A 13,645-nucleotide genomic window follows, 5' to 3' on the forward strand; every position below is an offset into this window, starting at 1 on the left:
GAAAAAAAGAATGTAAATAATATGAGTCCTTTTTTAAGTAGGTTTGTATTAAAGCTTTTGTTTCCTTGTGGAACTTAGATTGTACATGTATATATTTCAGAACAAGTAATACAAGAAAATATTCCGTAAAAGTTCTGTTTGGTATCAAGAGCGTCGAAACCCTAGTTTTTTTTTTCCGCTGTGCTTGGTTGATTGTTTTTCTGCAAATTTTCTGCAGAAAACAGTGGTACCGTGTGTGTGTGTAATCTTGATGCGTGTGCAGCAGTGCAGTGTGGTTTTCTGCAGTGTTTTTTCTGCAATTTTTTTGCAGCAAACAGTGTTGCTATGAGTGTGGTATTGCTGCGATCTCTGCTGTTGTTTTTTCTGCAATTTTTCTGCAAAAAAAGGTGTGGGTCGTGAGGGTGTTTGTTGGTGATTTGGTGAGCAACTTCTCTGCATAGTTTTTTGTCTGTGTGGTGTGGTTGCGTGTACGTAGTATTGTGTTGATCCGTGAGGGTGTTTTTGGTGATTTGGTGAGCAACTTCTCTGCACAGTTTTTTGTCTGTGTGGTGTGGTTGCGTGTACGTAGTATTGTGTTGATTTGGTGATTTGGTGAGCAACACCGAATGGACTCAGGAGGCAGTGGCGTGATGCGGTTAGAGGGCAGTAACTCAACCAATAATCAAGTCGTGAATCCTATCGTTATTCAGAGTGATGCGTATGCTGTACCCAATACCGTGAAGTTAAATGGATCAAATTATCCTCTTTGGTCCAAGGTTTTGGAGATGCACATCGCTGGACGCGGTAGGAAGGGCTTTGTGACTGGGAGTACCAAGGAGCCTGCTGAGGCTAGTGCTGAGTATGAGACGTGGGAGACAGGGAATGCAATAGTAAAAGGGTGGTTGATCAACTCCATGGAACCTACTATTATGGGTTTTTTCATTCACCTACGTACTGCTAAAGAAGTGTGGGAAGAGGTAGCTCAGACCTACTATGATGGGTCAGATATTTCTCAGATTTATGAATTAAAGGTTAAATCGTTCAGACTCCGTCAAGAGGGTCAGCCAGTTGGTGTGTATTATGCTGATCTCAAGTCCGTTTGGCAGGAGTTAGATCAGCGGAGACCAATCCAGATGGTATGTGCTGTGGATCTCAAGACGCTTCGAGAAGAAATTCAGATTGATCGTGTGTACGCCTTTTTTGCGGGATTGGATGATGTGTTTGATAAAGTGCGTAGTGATATTTTACGTACTCAACCTTTACCTTCTGTTGAGGAGGTGTTTTCTGTTGTTCGACGTGAAGCTCAACGACATGCTACCATGATGGGTGGGAGTAACAATCAAGGAGGGTTGCCGTCCATGGCAATGATCTCTCGGCCAGCTGGTACAAATCGTTCTAGTAATTCTTCTAATCAATCTTTAAATTCTCGTCCCTTCAACCGAGAAAATAAAGATGATTTGAAGTGTAATTTCTGTGGACAAACCCGTCATACTGAGGATACATGCTTTACTAAGCATGGGGTGCCTGATTGGTTCCCAGAGTTGAAGAAAAAATTGCGTGCCAAGGAGCGTGGAGCAGCCGGGTCCAGTGGAGGCCGTGCCTCCCTTGCTGCGGCTACACCCACTGTTCAGGAAGCCGTGCCTAGCCTCAGTAACTCTGGTCAGAATTTGTTGACTCGTACTCAGGGTGCCTTGTCGTCCGACACAGGTACCATGGGACATGTTTTCTTAGCCTCCGAGAAACAGCACCATACAGGTTGGATTCTGGACTCTGGGGCAACGGATCATATGACATATGATAAAAATATGTTTCAATACATGACTACATCTCACAGGAAAAATATATCAACTGCCAATGGTACTTTGGCACCCGTGTGTGGTGCCGGCACTGTGCATCTCACCCCGTCACTTCCCTTACATCATTACTTGCTTGTTCCGTCTTTATCCCATCACCTATTATCCATACCACAGGTTACTGAACAATTGGATTGTGTTGTTCTAATGTATCCGTCTTTTTGTCTACTCCAGGATATTCAGACCAATGAGATAATTGGGCGTGGCACTAAGAGAGAGGGGTTGTACTACGTGGACGACGTCGTTTCTGGAAGAGCAAATGCAATTCGCGTGTCCCGGTCTAGTAATTTACAAGCAGTGTGGTTGTTGCATCGTCGGTTAGGCCATGCATCTTTTGGGTATTTAAGGCATATGTTACCTAGTTTATTTAGTGGAATAAATGAATCAGACTTACATTGTGAAGTATGTATTCTTGCTAAAAGCCATCGTGCTTCTTTTCCGCCTAGTATGAATAAAAGAGCTTTACCGTTTGAACTTGTGTACTCTGATGTTTGGGGACCATCTTCGGTTGTTACTTCTTCTGGGATTAAGTGGTTTGTTACGTTTGTTGATGATTGCACTCGTATGACGTGGCTATATGTGTTAAAAAATAAGAGTGATGTTGGTATGGTATTTCGGAATTTTTCTCAAATGCTTCGGACCCAATACTTCTCTGTGATTAAAGTTCTTCGTTCTGATAATGGTGGTGAATATATTAATAGTGAGTTGTCAGAGTTTCTTGGTGATCAAGGCATTCTCCATAAAACAACCTGCCCCTATACTCCACAGCAAAATGGGGTGGCTGAACGGAAAAATCGCCATATCTTAGAAACGGCACGTGCACTACTTCTAGGTGCTTCTGTTCCTAAGTTTTTTTGGCCTGAAGCTGTTACTTATGCCGTCTACGTGATTAATCGTATGCCCTCTCGGGTGGTTAATTTTCAAACTCCATTTCAAGTCCTCACTCAACATGTTCCTGTGGTGTCTTCTCATACTCTCCAACCCCGGGTCTTTGGGTGTGTGGCGTACGTGCATATTCAGAAAATTCATCGCACTAAGTTGGATCCGTGTGCACTTCGCTGTGTGTTTGTTGGTTTCTCCTCTCACCAAAAAGGATATAAATGTTATCACCCTGCGATTCGTCATATGTATGTTACCATGGATGTGACCTTCTCTGAATCAGAGTATTTTTATGCCCCCGTATCTTCATCTTCAGATCACCAGGGGGAGAGCTCTAGTGATGATCTGAAATGGTTGGACTTGGAAGGAATCCCTGTGGTTGATGCCGTGCATAATGGGGCAGTGATTATACATGCCGAGAATGATAAATCTGCAATTGTTGCCGAGAGCAGCATGCAGTCAGGACCGGTTCCAGAAGAGAGTGATCCCGAGAGTGATAAATCTCCAACAGTTGTCGAGAGCAGCCTGCAGACTGTTGCCGAGAGCAGCATGCAGTCAGGACAGGTTGTTGACGAGCCTACTAATGTACCCCCCCCTCTCTCTCTAGCTTCACATTGCTGCCCAATGAATCTTCTCTGGATATACCTGAGGTAAGTATTGTGGATGATTATGTAACTAATACGAGTAATGATGTAAATACATATAAGCTGCCACCGAGACAAAATCGGGGTGTGCACTTAACAGGTTTTCTCCGGAAGGCAAAGTGAAGTATCCAATAGCCAACTATTTCTCATGCAATGGTCTTGCACCAGAGCGCAAAACTTTGGTGGACAATATGGAGGCTACTCGAGTACCAACCCGTGTGGAGGAGACTCTAAAGGATCAAAAATGGGCAAACGCAATGGATGAAGAAATGTTGGCACTACAGAAGAATAATACCTGGGAGGTGACGTCTTTACCAGAGGGAAAAAAAACAGTTGGCTGTCGCTGGGTGTTCACTGTCAAATACAAAGCCAATGGATCAATCGACAGGTACAAAGCAAGGTTGGTAGCTAAAGGATACACCCAAACATATGGTGTAGATTATCAAGAAACGTTCTCTCCGGTTGCCAAGATGAATACGGTACGAGTTATGATATCTTTAGCTGCTAATATGAACTGGCCATTAAAACAGTTTGATGTGAAAAATGCCTTTCTTCATGGGAACTTGGAGGAAGAAGTATATATGGATTTTCCTCCTGGGTACAGTGCTGGTAGAAGTACCGGAGTATGTCGGTTGCGTAAGTCTCTTTATGGGCTTAAGCAATCGCCTCGTGCATGGTTTGATAGGTTTACTCAAGTTATGAAAAATATTGGGTATTACCAAAGTCATTCTGATCATACATTGTTTGTCAAACGGAGACAGGAAAAAGTGACGGCCTTAATCATCTATGTAGATGACATGATTATTACTGGGGATGATTGTGATGAGATTTCAAGGCTACAAAGAAATCTTGCGGCTGAGTTTGAAATGAAGAACCTAGGGGATTTGAAGTATTTTCTTGGAGTCGAAGTTGCTCGATCTTCGAAAGGTATTTTCTTGTCACAACGTAAGTATGTTTTGGATTTGTTAAAAGAAACTGGTATGCTGGGATGTAAGCCAGTTGATACTCCTATTGTTGAAAAACATCATCTATGTTTGGATCCGAATCAGAAATCGGTTGATAAGGGGAGATATCAGAGACTTGTAGGGAGACTAATTTATTTGGCTCATACACGACCAGATATTGCCTATGCAGTAAGTGTAGTAAGTCAATTTATGCATTCATCGCGTGAAGATCATATGGCTGCTGTTATGCGTATCTTAGCTTATTTAAAGTCTGCACCTGGAAAAGGAGTTCTCTATCGGAAGCATGGACATTTGAGGATTGAGGGGTTCACGGATGCTGATTGGGCAGGAAGTGTAGGTGACAGACGGTCGACTTCGGGATATTTTACTTTTGTAGGAGGCAATTTAGTCACATGGAGAAGTAAAAAACAGAAGGTAGTGTCAAGATCCTCAGCTGAGGCCGAGTTTCGAGGGATGGCTCACGGCATTTGTGAGCTTCTCTGGCTTCGAAAACTTCTTGAGGGGCTTGGGTTCAAGCCAAAGGAGACCATGAGACTATACTGTGATAATAAGTCAGCGAGAGATATAGCTGATAATCCGGTACAGCATGATAGAACAAAACATGTGAAAGTTGATCGACATTTTATTAAAGAGAAACTTGAAAGGAAGATTGTATCGATCCTGTTTGTGAGTTCAGATGAGCAACTTGCAGATGTTCTAACTCATGCAGTATGTAGTCGAGAGTTTGATGACTCACTTGTCAAGTTGGGCATGTGTGATATCTATGCACCAACTTGAGAGGGAGTGTTGATCATGAGTCAATATTAGGAAAAAAGGAATGTAAATAATATGAGTCCTTTTTTAAGTAGGTTTGTATTAAAGCTTTTGTTTCCTTGTGGAACTTAGATTGTACATGTATATATTTCAGAACAAGTAATACAAGAAAATATTCCGTAAAAGTTCTATTGGGATCACCTTCATAGGCATTTTATGCTCTTGTACGCATCTTGGATTAGTCGAAGATGGCTTTTTGTACTTAAAGTCAATGCCTGGTGACTATTTCATTGTGCCTAAGATTGAGCACTATGGTTGTATGGTTGATCTGCTTGGACGCTCTGGTCTTGTGGACCAGGCTATGAACTCTGTGAGGAAAATACAATGGAAGCAGATGCCGTTATTTGGGCTGCCTTACTCGGGACGTGTCGGGTATACAAGAACGTCGACATGGCGGAGTTGGCTATTGAAAGGCTCATTCATTGAACTCGAACCAAAAAACCCTGCAAATTATGTCATGCTTTCAAATATCAACCTGCTAATTAGCCATGCGGAGGTGACCGTCCGCAGGAAGCTTCTTAAACCAAACTCATCTTCCACAATCCATAAAGTTGACAATTACATGCTTTCTTTACACAAGGTTTAGAAGGTTGCATAGAGTAATCGGGGAACACAACCAAGAAAAATGAAAACTGAATGACACTTTCTTTACACGAGGTAGTGAGTTTATCGATCGGTTCACATGACACGGATAGATATACATATAAATGTTCATTATTTCATTTCATTTCATCAAATCACACAGCTTCCGGATCAAAAATTTGGACCCGCTGCAAGAATTTCCCCGGTCAGCTTGTTGTCCTTTCCGATCTTGTGATTCGTGAACACCTCGAAGTTCTTCTTGAACAGACCACCCAGATGAAGTAGTGTGTCTTTGTAGGATTTCTTGTCTGACCACTGCCGTTGAAAATATTCACACAGACCTAGTTAATACAAATGAAGAAATGCATACCAAAATTTAAAGCAGCTATAAAATACGTAGACGGAAAAAGAAATGAGCAACTAACGGTGTTTATTGGATCCAGAATTTCTGAAGGTACACCCTCAATCTCTGTAGGAATCTCAAGACCGAAAACTTCAGTTTTTGTGTAGGTTGCATTCAGAAGGTCCCCGGAGTGGATCGCATCGATAATCTTCCTGGTATAGGCTAATTTGATACGGTTACCTGTTCCATACCTGCAAAAGAACTAAATGTTATGTAATCGAAGTGCACTGACTAACTCTTGGTCTTGTTGTATTTCTCTTTCCAATGCTGGACGAGCATCATCAAAGGCATCAGCGGATTTCTGTTTCGATAGATTTTATACCTTCCTGCAGACCAGCCTGTGTTAACAAGCCACCCTGTGGCTCCGTGCTTCTGCATCTTTTCAGCCAACATTGCTGCATACCTTGTCGGATGCATCATAATAAACGCTGCACCGAAACATGCTGAGAATGTAGCTTGTGGCTCCTTAATACCATCTTCTGTTCCAGCTACCTATTTTTGCATTCAAAGTTCCATCAATAAAATCAAATGCATGCAACTACTACAAACCGGACAGAAGGTCAAATGAATACCAAAGCAGTGTAACCGCTGATGAAATGGTACATAGTTTGAGCCAAGCTCAGCTTGCTCACTGGTGGAAGCACACCAAATGCATCACATGCCAGGAGGATGACATTTTTCGGATGGGGGCCAACACACGGTATTTTAGCATTCGGTATATACTCTATCGGATATGCTGCCCGGGTGTTTTCTGTTACAATGTTTGCCAAGGTCAAACCAAAAATCGGCAGGACATGGTAAATAGTTGTACAGATCAAGAGAATGTTCTTTATAAGGACTGTGATTCATATCATTCTCTGTAACATCTTATTCACTTGCTACTACTTGTTACTACTTACCAGTAACAGATTTCTCTGAGTAATCAACTTCTCGATTATACTCATCGAACACAACATTCTCCAAAACTGCCAAACACACATGCAACCATATTTGATAAGAATTTGAAACATCACTCCAATCATGACACAGAACCAAAACATTTCGCGCTAACTGTCGTTTTCAAAGTAGAAAGTTCAAATTATATCATGATGCTAATTACCAGTCCCGAATTTGATAGCGTTCCAAATATCTGGTTCCTTGTCCTTTGATAAATCAATGCACTTGGCATAGCAACCACCTTCAATGTTTGACACACCATTGTTGCTCCAGCAGTGCTCATCATCTCCAATTAGATACCGATTATGGTCTGTAGACAGAGTCGTCTTCCCAGTGCCTACGACAAACATAATGCAGATGATATATTCCAGGATCAGTTACTCAAACACGAAAGAAACTGAAACACAAAAGATTTATGCATCCGTCGCCAATTGATCCTTGCACACACGGTTGTGGCAGTGCAATAAAACTGTTACCAGATAAGCCAAAGAAAAGGGCAACATCACCGCCTTTCCCCATATTGCATCCAGAGTGGAGGGAGAGGATTTGACGCTTAGGCATGAGATAGTGCATGACACTGAACAGGCCTTTCTTCATTTCTCCAGCATACTGGGTGCCAAGGATGACCATTTCCCTCCTAGAAAGATTGAGGTCTACGCTTGTAGAGGACGTCATGTGGTGAGTGTAACGGTTACATGGAAACTGCCCGGCGTTGTATATTGTGAAGTCTGGAGTACCGAAATCCTCCAGCTCTTCAGGAGTTGGGCGGATGCACCTGTCATCCAGCCAGTTATCGTTTCAACACTATGCTAAGAGTGTAAAATGTTGTTGCATGCATTCAGCATTATGCACTTAATAATCTTGGCATATCAGATTCATTACTTACATGTTATGCATAAAGAGGGAGTGGTAAGCTCTCGCAGATACAATCCTAACTTTGATTCGGTGTTCTGGATCCCAGTTAAGAAACTGATCATTCACAAAAACCTGAAGTACAGATTTACCATGACACCAGTCACTATTAAGTATTGCAGAATGTACAAATTGGAAGAACCAAAGAGATTAGGAAAATTATCAAAATGGATTCATATGTTTAATTTGTTTCTCTCTGGCTTGCAAGTAAATCTGTGATCAGGCTGAGGTCCGATTGGGTTAGGGCGAGTTTTTTCTTTCTTCTAACTTGCCTAATGGAATTTGAAATCGGATTGGGCATGGACGGATTTGGGTTGACCCAACCCAAGTTGAACCTCTACTTGCAAGTGAAAGATTTTAGGTTCGAAAGAGACTTTCTTAGACAGTGAGCTGTTAGTACATTATTATGACGGGGTCAATATGTATGTACAGGACTCATGAGGATATGTGTTATATCTATGATTAGCTTATTGAATCTTTACATGACAGCAGCAAACAGCAAGACTTTCGTAAGGGAAAAGAAAAGGTCCAAAATTAAAGACTGGTCAGACCAAACCAACTAAAATAGTTTGGTCAACTGTTTGTTTTAAATATCATGTAGCACAGTCATTTAGTAATACAATCAAATGGTATTCCTCTTCACTTGTAAGTGAGAGATTTTATGTTCGATTTTCGTCAAAGGCGAATTTGAACCACTTTATTACTAGTTGATTATGAGGTCAAGCCCACCCTCTCTTTCTTAGTATAGATAATATCGCTTGTTAAAAAAAAAAAAATATATATATATATATATCATGTAGCACAAAGTTAAGTTGACGAAAAGAAACAAAAGCGACTGAGAGGGGATATCATTTTTTTTAGCAGCCAATGCATCATCATATACACCTACATATGATACTAGGCATATTGCTAATGGGTTACAAATATAATATTTGCACATCCCTCGAATTGAGGAAATGGACAACAAGAAGATAAGCTTACACGCAATCTAATCTGCAACACAGTCATTGCCAGCTGATTAACATGTTTGATCCATGTTTTTAGGACCCCATGTTTAAGCACAAAATGTTTAAGATATTTAGGGCTGATTTACATCGATTTTATAAGTGTTAAAAGTGTTTTCAGATAATTAAAAGCATTTTTTGTCATACATGATAGACAAAATCTTTTTTAGTGTTTTTGTTCTATTACCAAAAGTGCTTTTAATAGCGTTTTTCACAAGAGCGTATTTCAAACCAAGCTCCTTACTCGTCTTGTTACCAAAACTTGAAGATAAACAATTGAGTTGTAGAATTAGTCAGAACATGAATATGGACGATTGAACCAATAATATAAAAACAAATGAGGAAGAATAATGATCAACATGTCTTTGAGTAATACCTTGTCCAAGGAATTCAAGTAATCTACAGCTCTTTCTCTGTTCACTAAGAAAGTATGCTCGTCCATTTCAATGTTGGGTGAGCCCCTAATTCATTAAGCAAAACAAATTATCACTCAATTGGGTAATTAAGGTTAATCAAATATGTTAATTGCGGTACTTAGAAGAAGCAAGCAGGCACTTACTTTCCCCACCAAAGCTCGATTTCAGTTTCTTCATCTTTGACAACTCGTTTGTCTCTTGGAGAACGCCCAGTTTTTGCCCCAGATAAAGTGGCCAACGCACCCGATGCCGTTATAAACGAACCTTTCTCGTACTTTATAGCTTGCTCATATAGTTCTGTACGTACATATGAAGAATAAGTTAGTTTATGATTCATGTTTAAAATACTGATATCGGTGAAAATATTAATATGTAAATTTATAAAAATATCAGTTTCGATTACTTTGAAGGAAATTTGTTCAAAGACGTGAAAATTTAAAATGACACTTGAGATTATCATACAAACCATACTACATATATTAATCACTAATTAATACTCAAATACTAAATAACCTGTCCTTATCCTACTAATTTTTTTTTTTTTTTTTATCTTATCCCACTAATACTATATGCTCCAGCATCTCCTTGGAGTCTAATCATGATTATTTTGACGAGTTGATTCGTACACGCACGCACATATAATGTGTGCTTTCGACCTGTAACATCGATTACTATGAGTCTATGATGAATTGTTATTTCAAATAGATGTTAACAGATTTTTTGTTGGACTAAAATCATGGTCTCGTATCCTGTAGTTATTATTTTACTCATATTATTATTATAACACGTGACTTTATAATTGAGTTTAAATACAAGATGATACGTGTTTTTTGTTTTTAAAAGTTCAAGAAAAATTAAATAACTAATGCACCTTTTTTTCAAAATAATAAAACATGAGTTAAAATATTATTGGGCAAAATCTAAAAAATGAGAATATGCAGTACTCACTAGTGAATAACTAAGTATTATTCTTTTTTATCAACATATATAGACTATAAATAGGACATACTAACACAGTTATCCACCCTTATTTTAGTACATTGAATGGTACATCACATTATAACACGTGAAATGATACGTCATGTGACTTATGTTCCTGATACCTACTAAATATATAAGATATTATCACCTAATATGATCCTTACCAATCTATGATTATTCCTATATCAACTTTATAAAGACTAATGTCAATGAGTAGGGATTGTAAATTGAATTACCAGCAGGAGAGAGATTGTAAAGGATATGGGTAAACTTGAGGGCACTATCACTGACGCCAAAGAGAGAAGCGTCGTAAAGATGATGTTCAACATGCGTCGCCTTCTGCCCATCTGACTTCGGGTCCCCCTTCACCACCTTCGGCCCCGTCTCCCTCGTCAGCGACGCCAATGAGGCACTGTCACAGACACCCACGTTGCACAGTGCACCACCATTTTAGTAACATAAAAACGCAGCGTTTCGGTCAGAACTCAGAACTGCATGATTAATCTAAACAAGCACGTACCTGATGGACTGGAGCTGCTGCCTGTGGCGATCCTCTTCAGACATGGTGGCGGCGAAAGCCCCCTGCGATCCGGTGATGGGGGTGGTGGGTTGCGACTTCTTCTTCTGAAGAGAGTGGAGCTCGTCGATCGTCTTGGCCTTCACCGGCGTTGTGCTGTCGTCGTGACAAACCTCGGCCGAGGACTTCTCAAGCTGGGTTTGGATTTTCGGCAGTCCATGGCGTCCCATACTTCCAGTCCTTGAATAATTAAACCCTCCAATTTCTGCCCTATTATTCTGAGCCATCGTTGTTTATATTTTGTCCCTGCAAAACATGCAAAATATATTTGGCTAAATAATTAAGCAATCCAAATGAAAATCGAGCAAATAATACTGTAAATTAGGACCGGATACTAAACATTATTTACCCTTTCTTTTGCATGTAAAGGATGGTAACAAACAAAGAGAAATTCGAACCAGAAACTGAGAGTGAGACCAGTCACCAAGAAAGCCTGCAAGTTTCAAATTACGGGAGGATGAAAGAGAGAGTTGCAGATTTTGATACGAGAGATCACTTGAAAACGATCCGCATAAAAAGGCTTTTAGTCCCGGGATTCAAGCTTTATAGATTAACTAGAGTTAGTTTAAGTAACCATGGTTGATATTTATTATATGATCCTTAATTGTTATATATAAAGAAATTAAAATAAGAAAAGTCACAGTTGCAGATAATATATATATAATAGGAAGAAGAAATTTCCAAGTTGAAAGTAAATGTGAAACGCTTTTCAATATGGGTGATCATGTCAAGTTGACCCAAAGCGAAGACGCGTTTTGTGTTGCAGTTGGATAATAACGTCACGTCTGTTACACCTGTATTCGTTCGTTCTGTTCTGTTCATCCAAATTAGGTTTTGCTCAAAACTTATGATGTACATGCCGATGAGCAGCTTACAATCTTACCCGTAAAATGGGTTGAGATGCGAATATGTTTTGGATTCAATTCAACTTGTATTCAAAATGCAAATTGTTCGTAATTCAGTTGGTTAGAAACGTTTATGATTGTAACTGAAATTTCGAGTTCGAAAGCCCTTCTTCCTTAGTGTCGCTTGTAAAAAAATAATTTAAAAAAAAAAACTTGTATATCTCCTAAATAGAATCGTAAATATAACGCATATTGTTCGATTCCTTTCAATAATATTGTAAGAAAATAATCTCTCGTTAGCATGCCTTAAATATCTTCAATCATCCCTTTTTTTCCAAGACTTATAAAAGAAATGAATCAAATGACATCTCATTGATGAGTTGATGAGTTGATATTGACCATTGATCATTGATGAGTTGGTTTGCAATTCTTCTTATAGTTTGGTACAATGTCAAATAAATATGGATTTTTATAACATTAGTAGCTTGTTTGGTGTGAAGAATTGAATTGAAATAGATAACTCTCTAATGCATTTTAAAAGTGGGCGAGAATTATTTATTATTTTAAGGAGATTAGAAGAAGATTCGACATGAAGAAAACAAAGTAGAAGAAGATTCGACATGAAAAAAACTTCTCTCTTCTAAAACTCTCATTTTTGGGAGGATTGAAATGAACAACGTTCCTTCTTGAGTAATCTACCTTTTAACTCCAAGTTGACTCCAAATTTTTCGTTTCTTGTTTCAAGATACCTTGACATAGTTGTTTATCTATTTCATTTCAATCCTCCATACCAAATGAGGCATGGCGAAATACAAGATGCTGAAGGTTTTGTTGACAGATATGAATAAAAAAATCTATTAGTTCGGCCTTTAAAAGGTTTTCAAATAAAAATAAAATACAAGAGAACAATTTATTTCCAAATGGAGAAGAAAACCAATACAAGTCACATGCTAACATCGAGTCGAGTCAAATTTCACATGTTTTCTGATGAAAAAGAACTACCCCGTGATATATATCACAAGACTGCTGTAGTTTTGGGTGCCTTCCAATGTCTTCTTCTATTGAATTATTTAGTTGCTTAATTTTTAAGGTAGGGTTAACATAGTGAAATTTTAAATCTCAATTGTTAAATTATCACTTGTTAAAATTTTATTGATTTGTCATCATAAATTGATCAATGATGTTGTTGATTTTTGATTGATACATAGTCGGTTTTAATTTTGATCAACACCATTTTGTGTACACTAAGGGCTCGGTGGGTTGGAAGAGATTGTGCTATAGGAATAAAGTTGGATTGACAAGAACTTGTAAGATATAACTTGTAACATGTATAAGGATATCTGGATATGTTAGATAATTCATTTTGTAGTTGATTCATGACACATCTTGTACAGTCCTATCTATCTCATATTTAGACACAACAAACAACAGATTGAACTTCAATCTATTTTAATTGATCACAACTTATCCGATCTAGCCCACCAAACGGAGCATAAGGGTGCGTTTGTTACACCAGACTATCTTGGACTAGTGTAAAGGACTAAGTTGGACTGACTTGGTTGGACTAAACATAAGAAGAATAAGAATAGTTAAGTATTTGTTGCAGTACCTGACTAAACTATTGACTAAAATATATTGGGACTCAAGTCATTTTTTTTTTTCATTTTTAATTCACTTTTTATTCCACACTTGCTTTAAAAAAGAAAATCTAAAAACTAAAAAAAATAATAATAAAAGATCAAATCCAGTAGAACACCACCATTTTATCCTCTCTCTCTCCTTCAAAATTGATGAAACTGGAATTTGACAATTTGTTCCATCGTCTTCAATCATCTGGGCAGTGCTTTTTAAGCCCT

The 13,645-nt window shown here is 38.9% G+C and overlaps 1 protein-coding gene across 1 annotated transcript; it reads right to left on the reverse strand.

Moving 5' to 3' along the window:
• Positions 1 to 5,648: 5,648 nt before the first annotated feature.
• Positions 5,649 to 11,454, reverse strand: LOC125475992 (phosphoenolpyruvate carboxykinase (ATP) 1-like). The gene is made up of 13 exons (XM_048581529.1): positions 11,294 to 11,454; positions 10,888 to 11,190; positions 10,604 to 10,779; positions 9,530 to 9,683; positions 9,347 to 9,431; positions 7,941 to 8,041; positions 7,531 to 7,829; positions 7,218 to 7,391; positions 7,018 to 7,083; positions 6,691 to 6,869; positions 6,441 to 6,610; positions 6,141 to 6,309; positions 5,649 to 6,030 (listed from the first exon to the last, which is right to left on the reverse strand). The coding sequence occupies exons 2-13, from the start codon at positions 11,169 to 11,171 to the stop codon at positions 5,887 to 5,889; spliced, it is 2,001 nt and encodes a 666-aa protein (XP_048437486.1). The 5' UTR covers positions 11,172 to 11,190; positions 11,294 to 11,454; the 3' UTR covers positions 5,649 to 5,886.
• Between the last annotated feature and the right edge of the window lie 2,191 nt (positions 11,455 to 13,645).

Source organism: the organism of the source record quoted next, unplaced genomic scaffold (assembly GCF_019419815.1).
Source record: "Pyrus x bretschneideri cultivar Hongxiangsu unplaced genomic scaffold, Pyrus_bretschneideri_v1 Contig17, whole genome shotgun sequence".
Taxonomy (NCBI): Eukaryota; Viridiplantae; Streptophyta; class Magnoliopsida; order Rosales; family Rosaceae; genus Pyrus; species Pyrus x bretschneideri.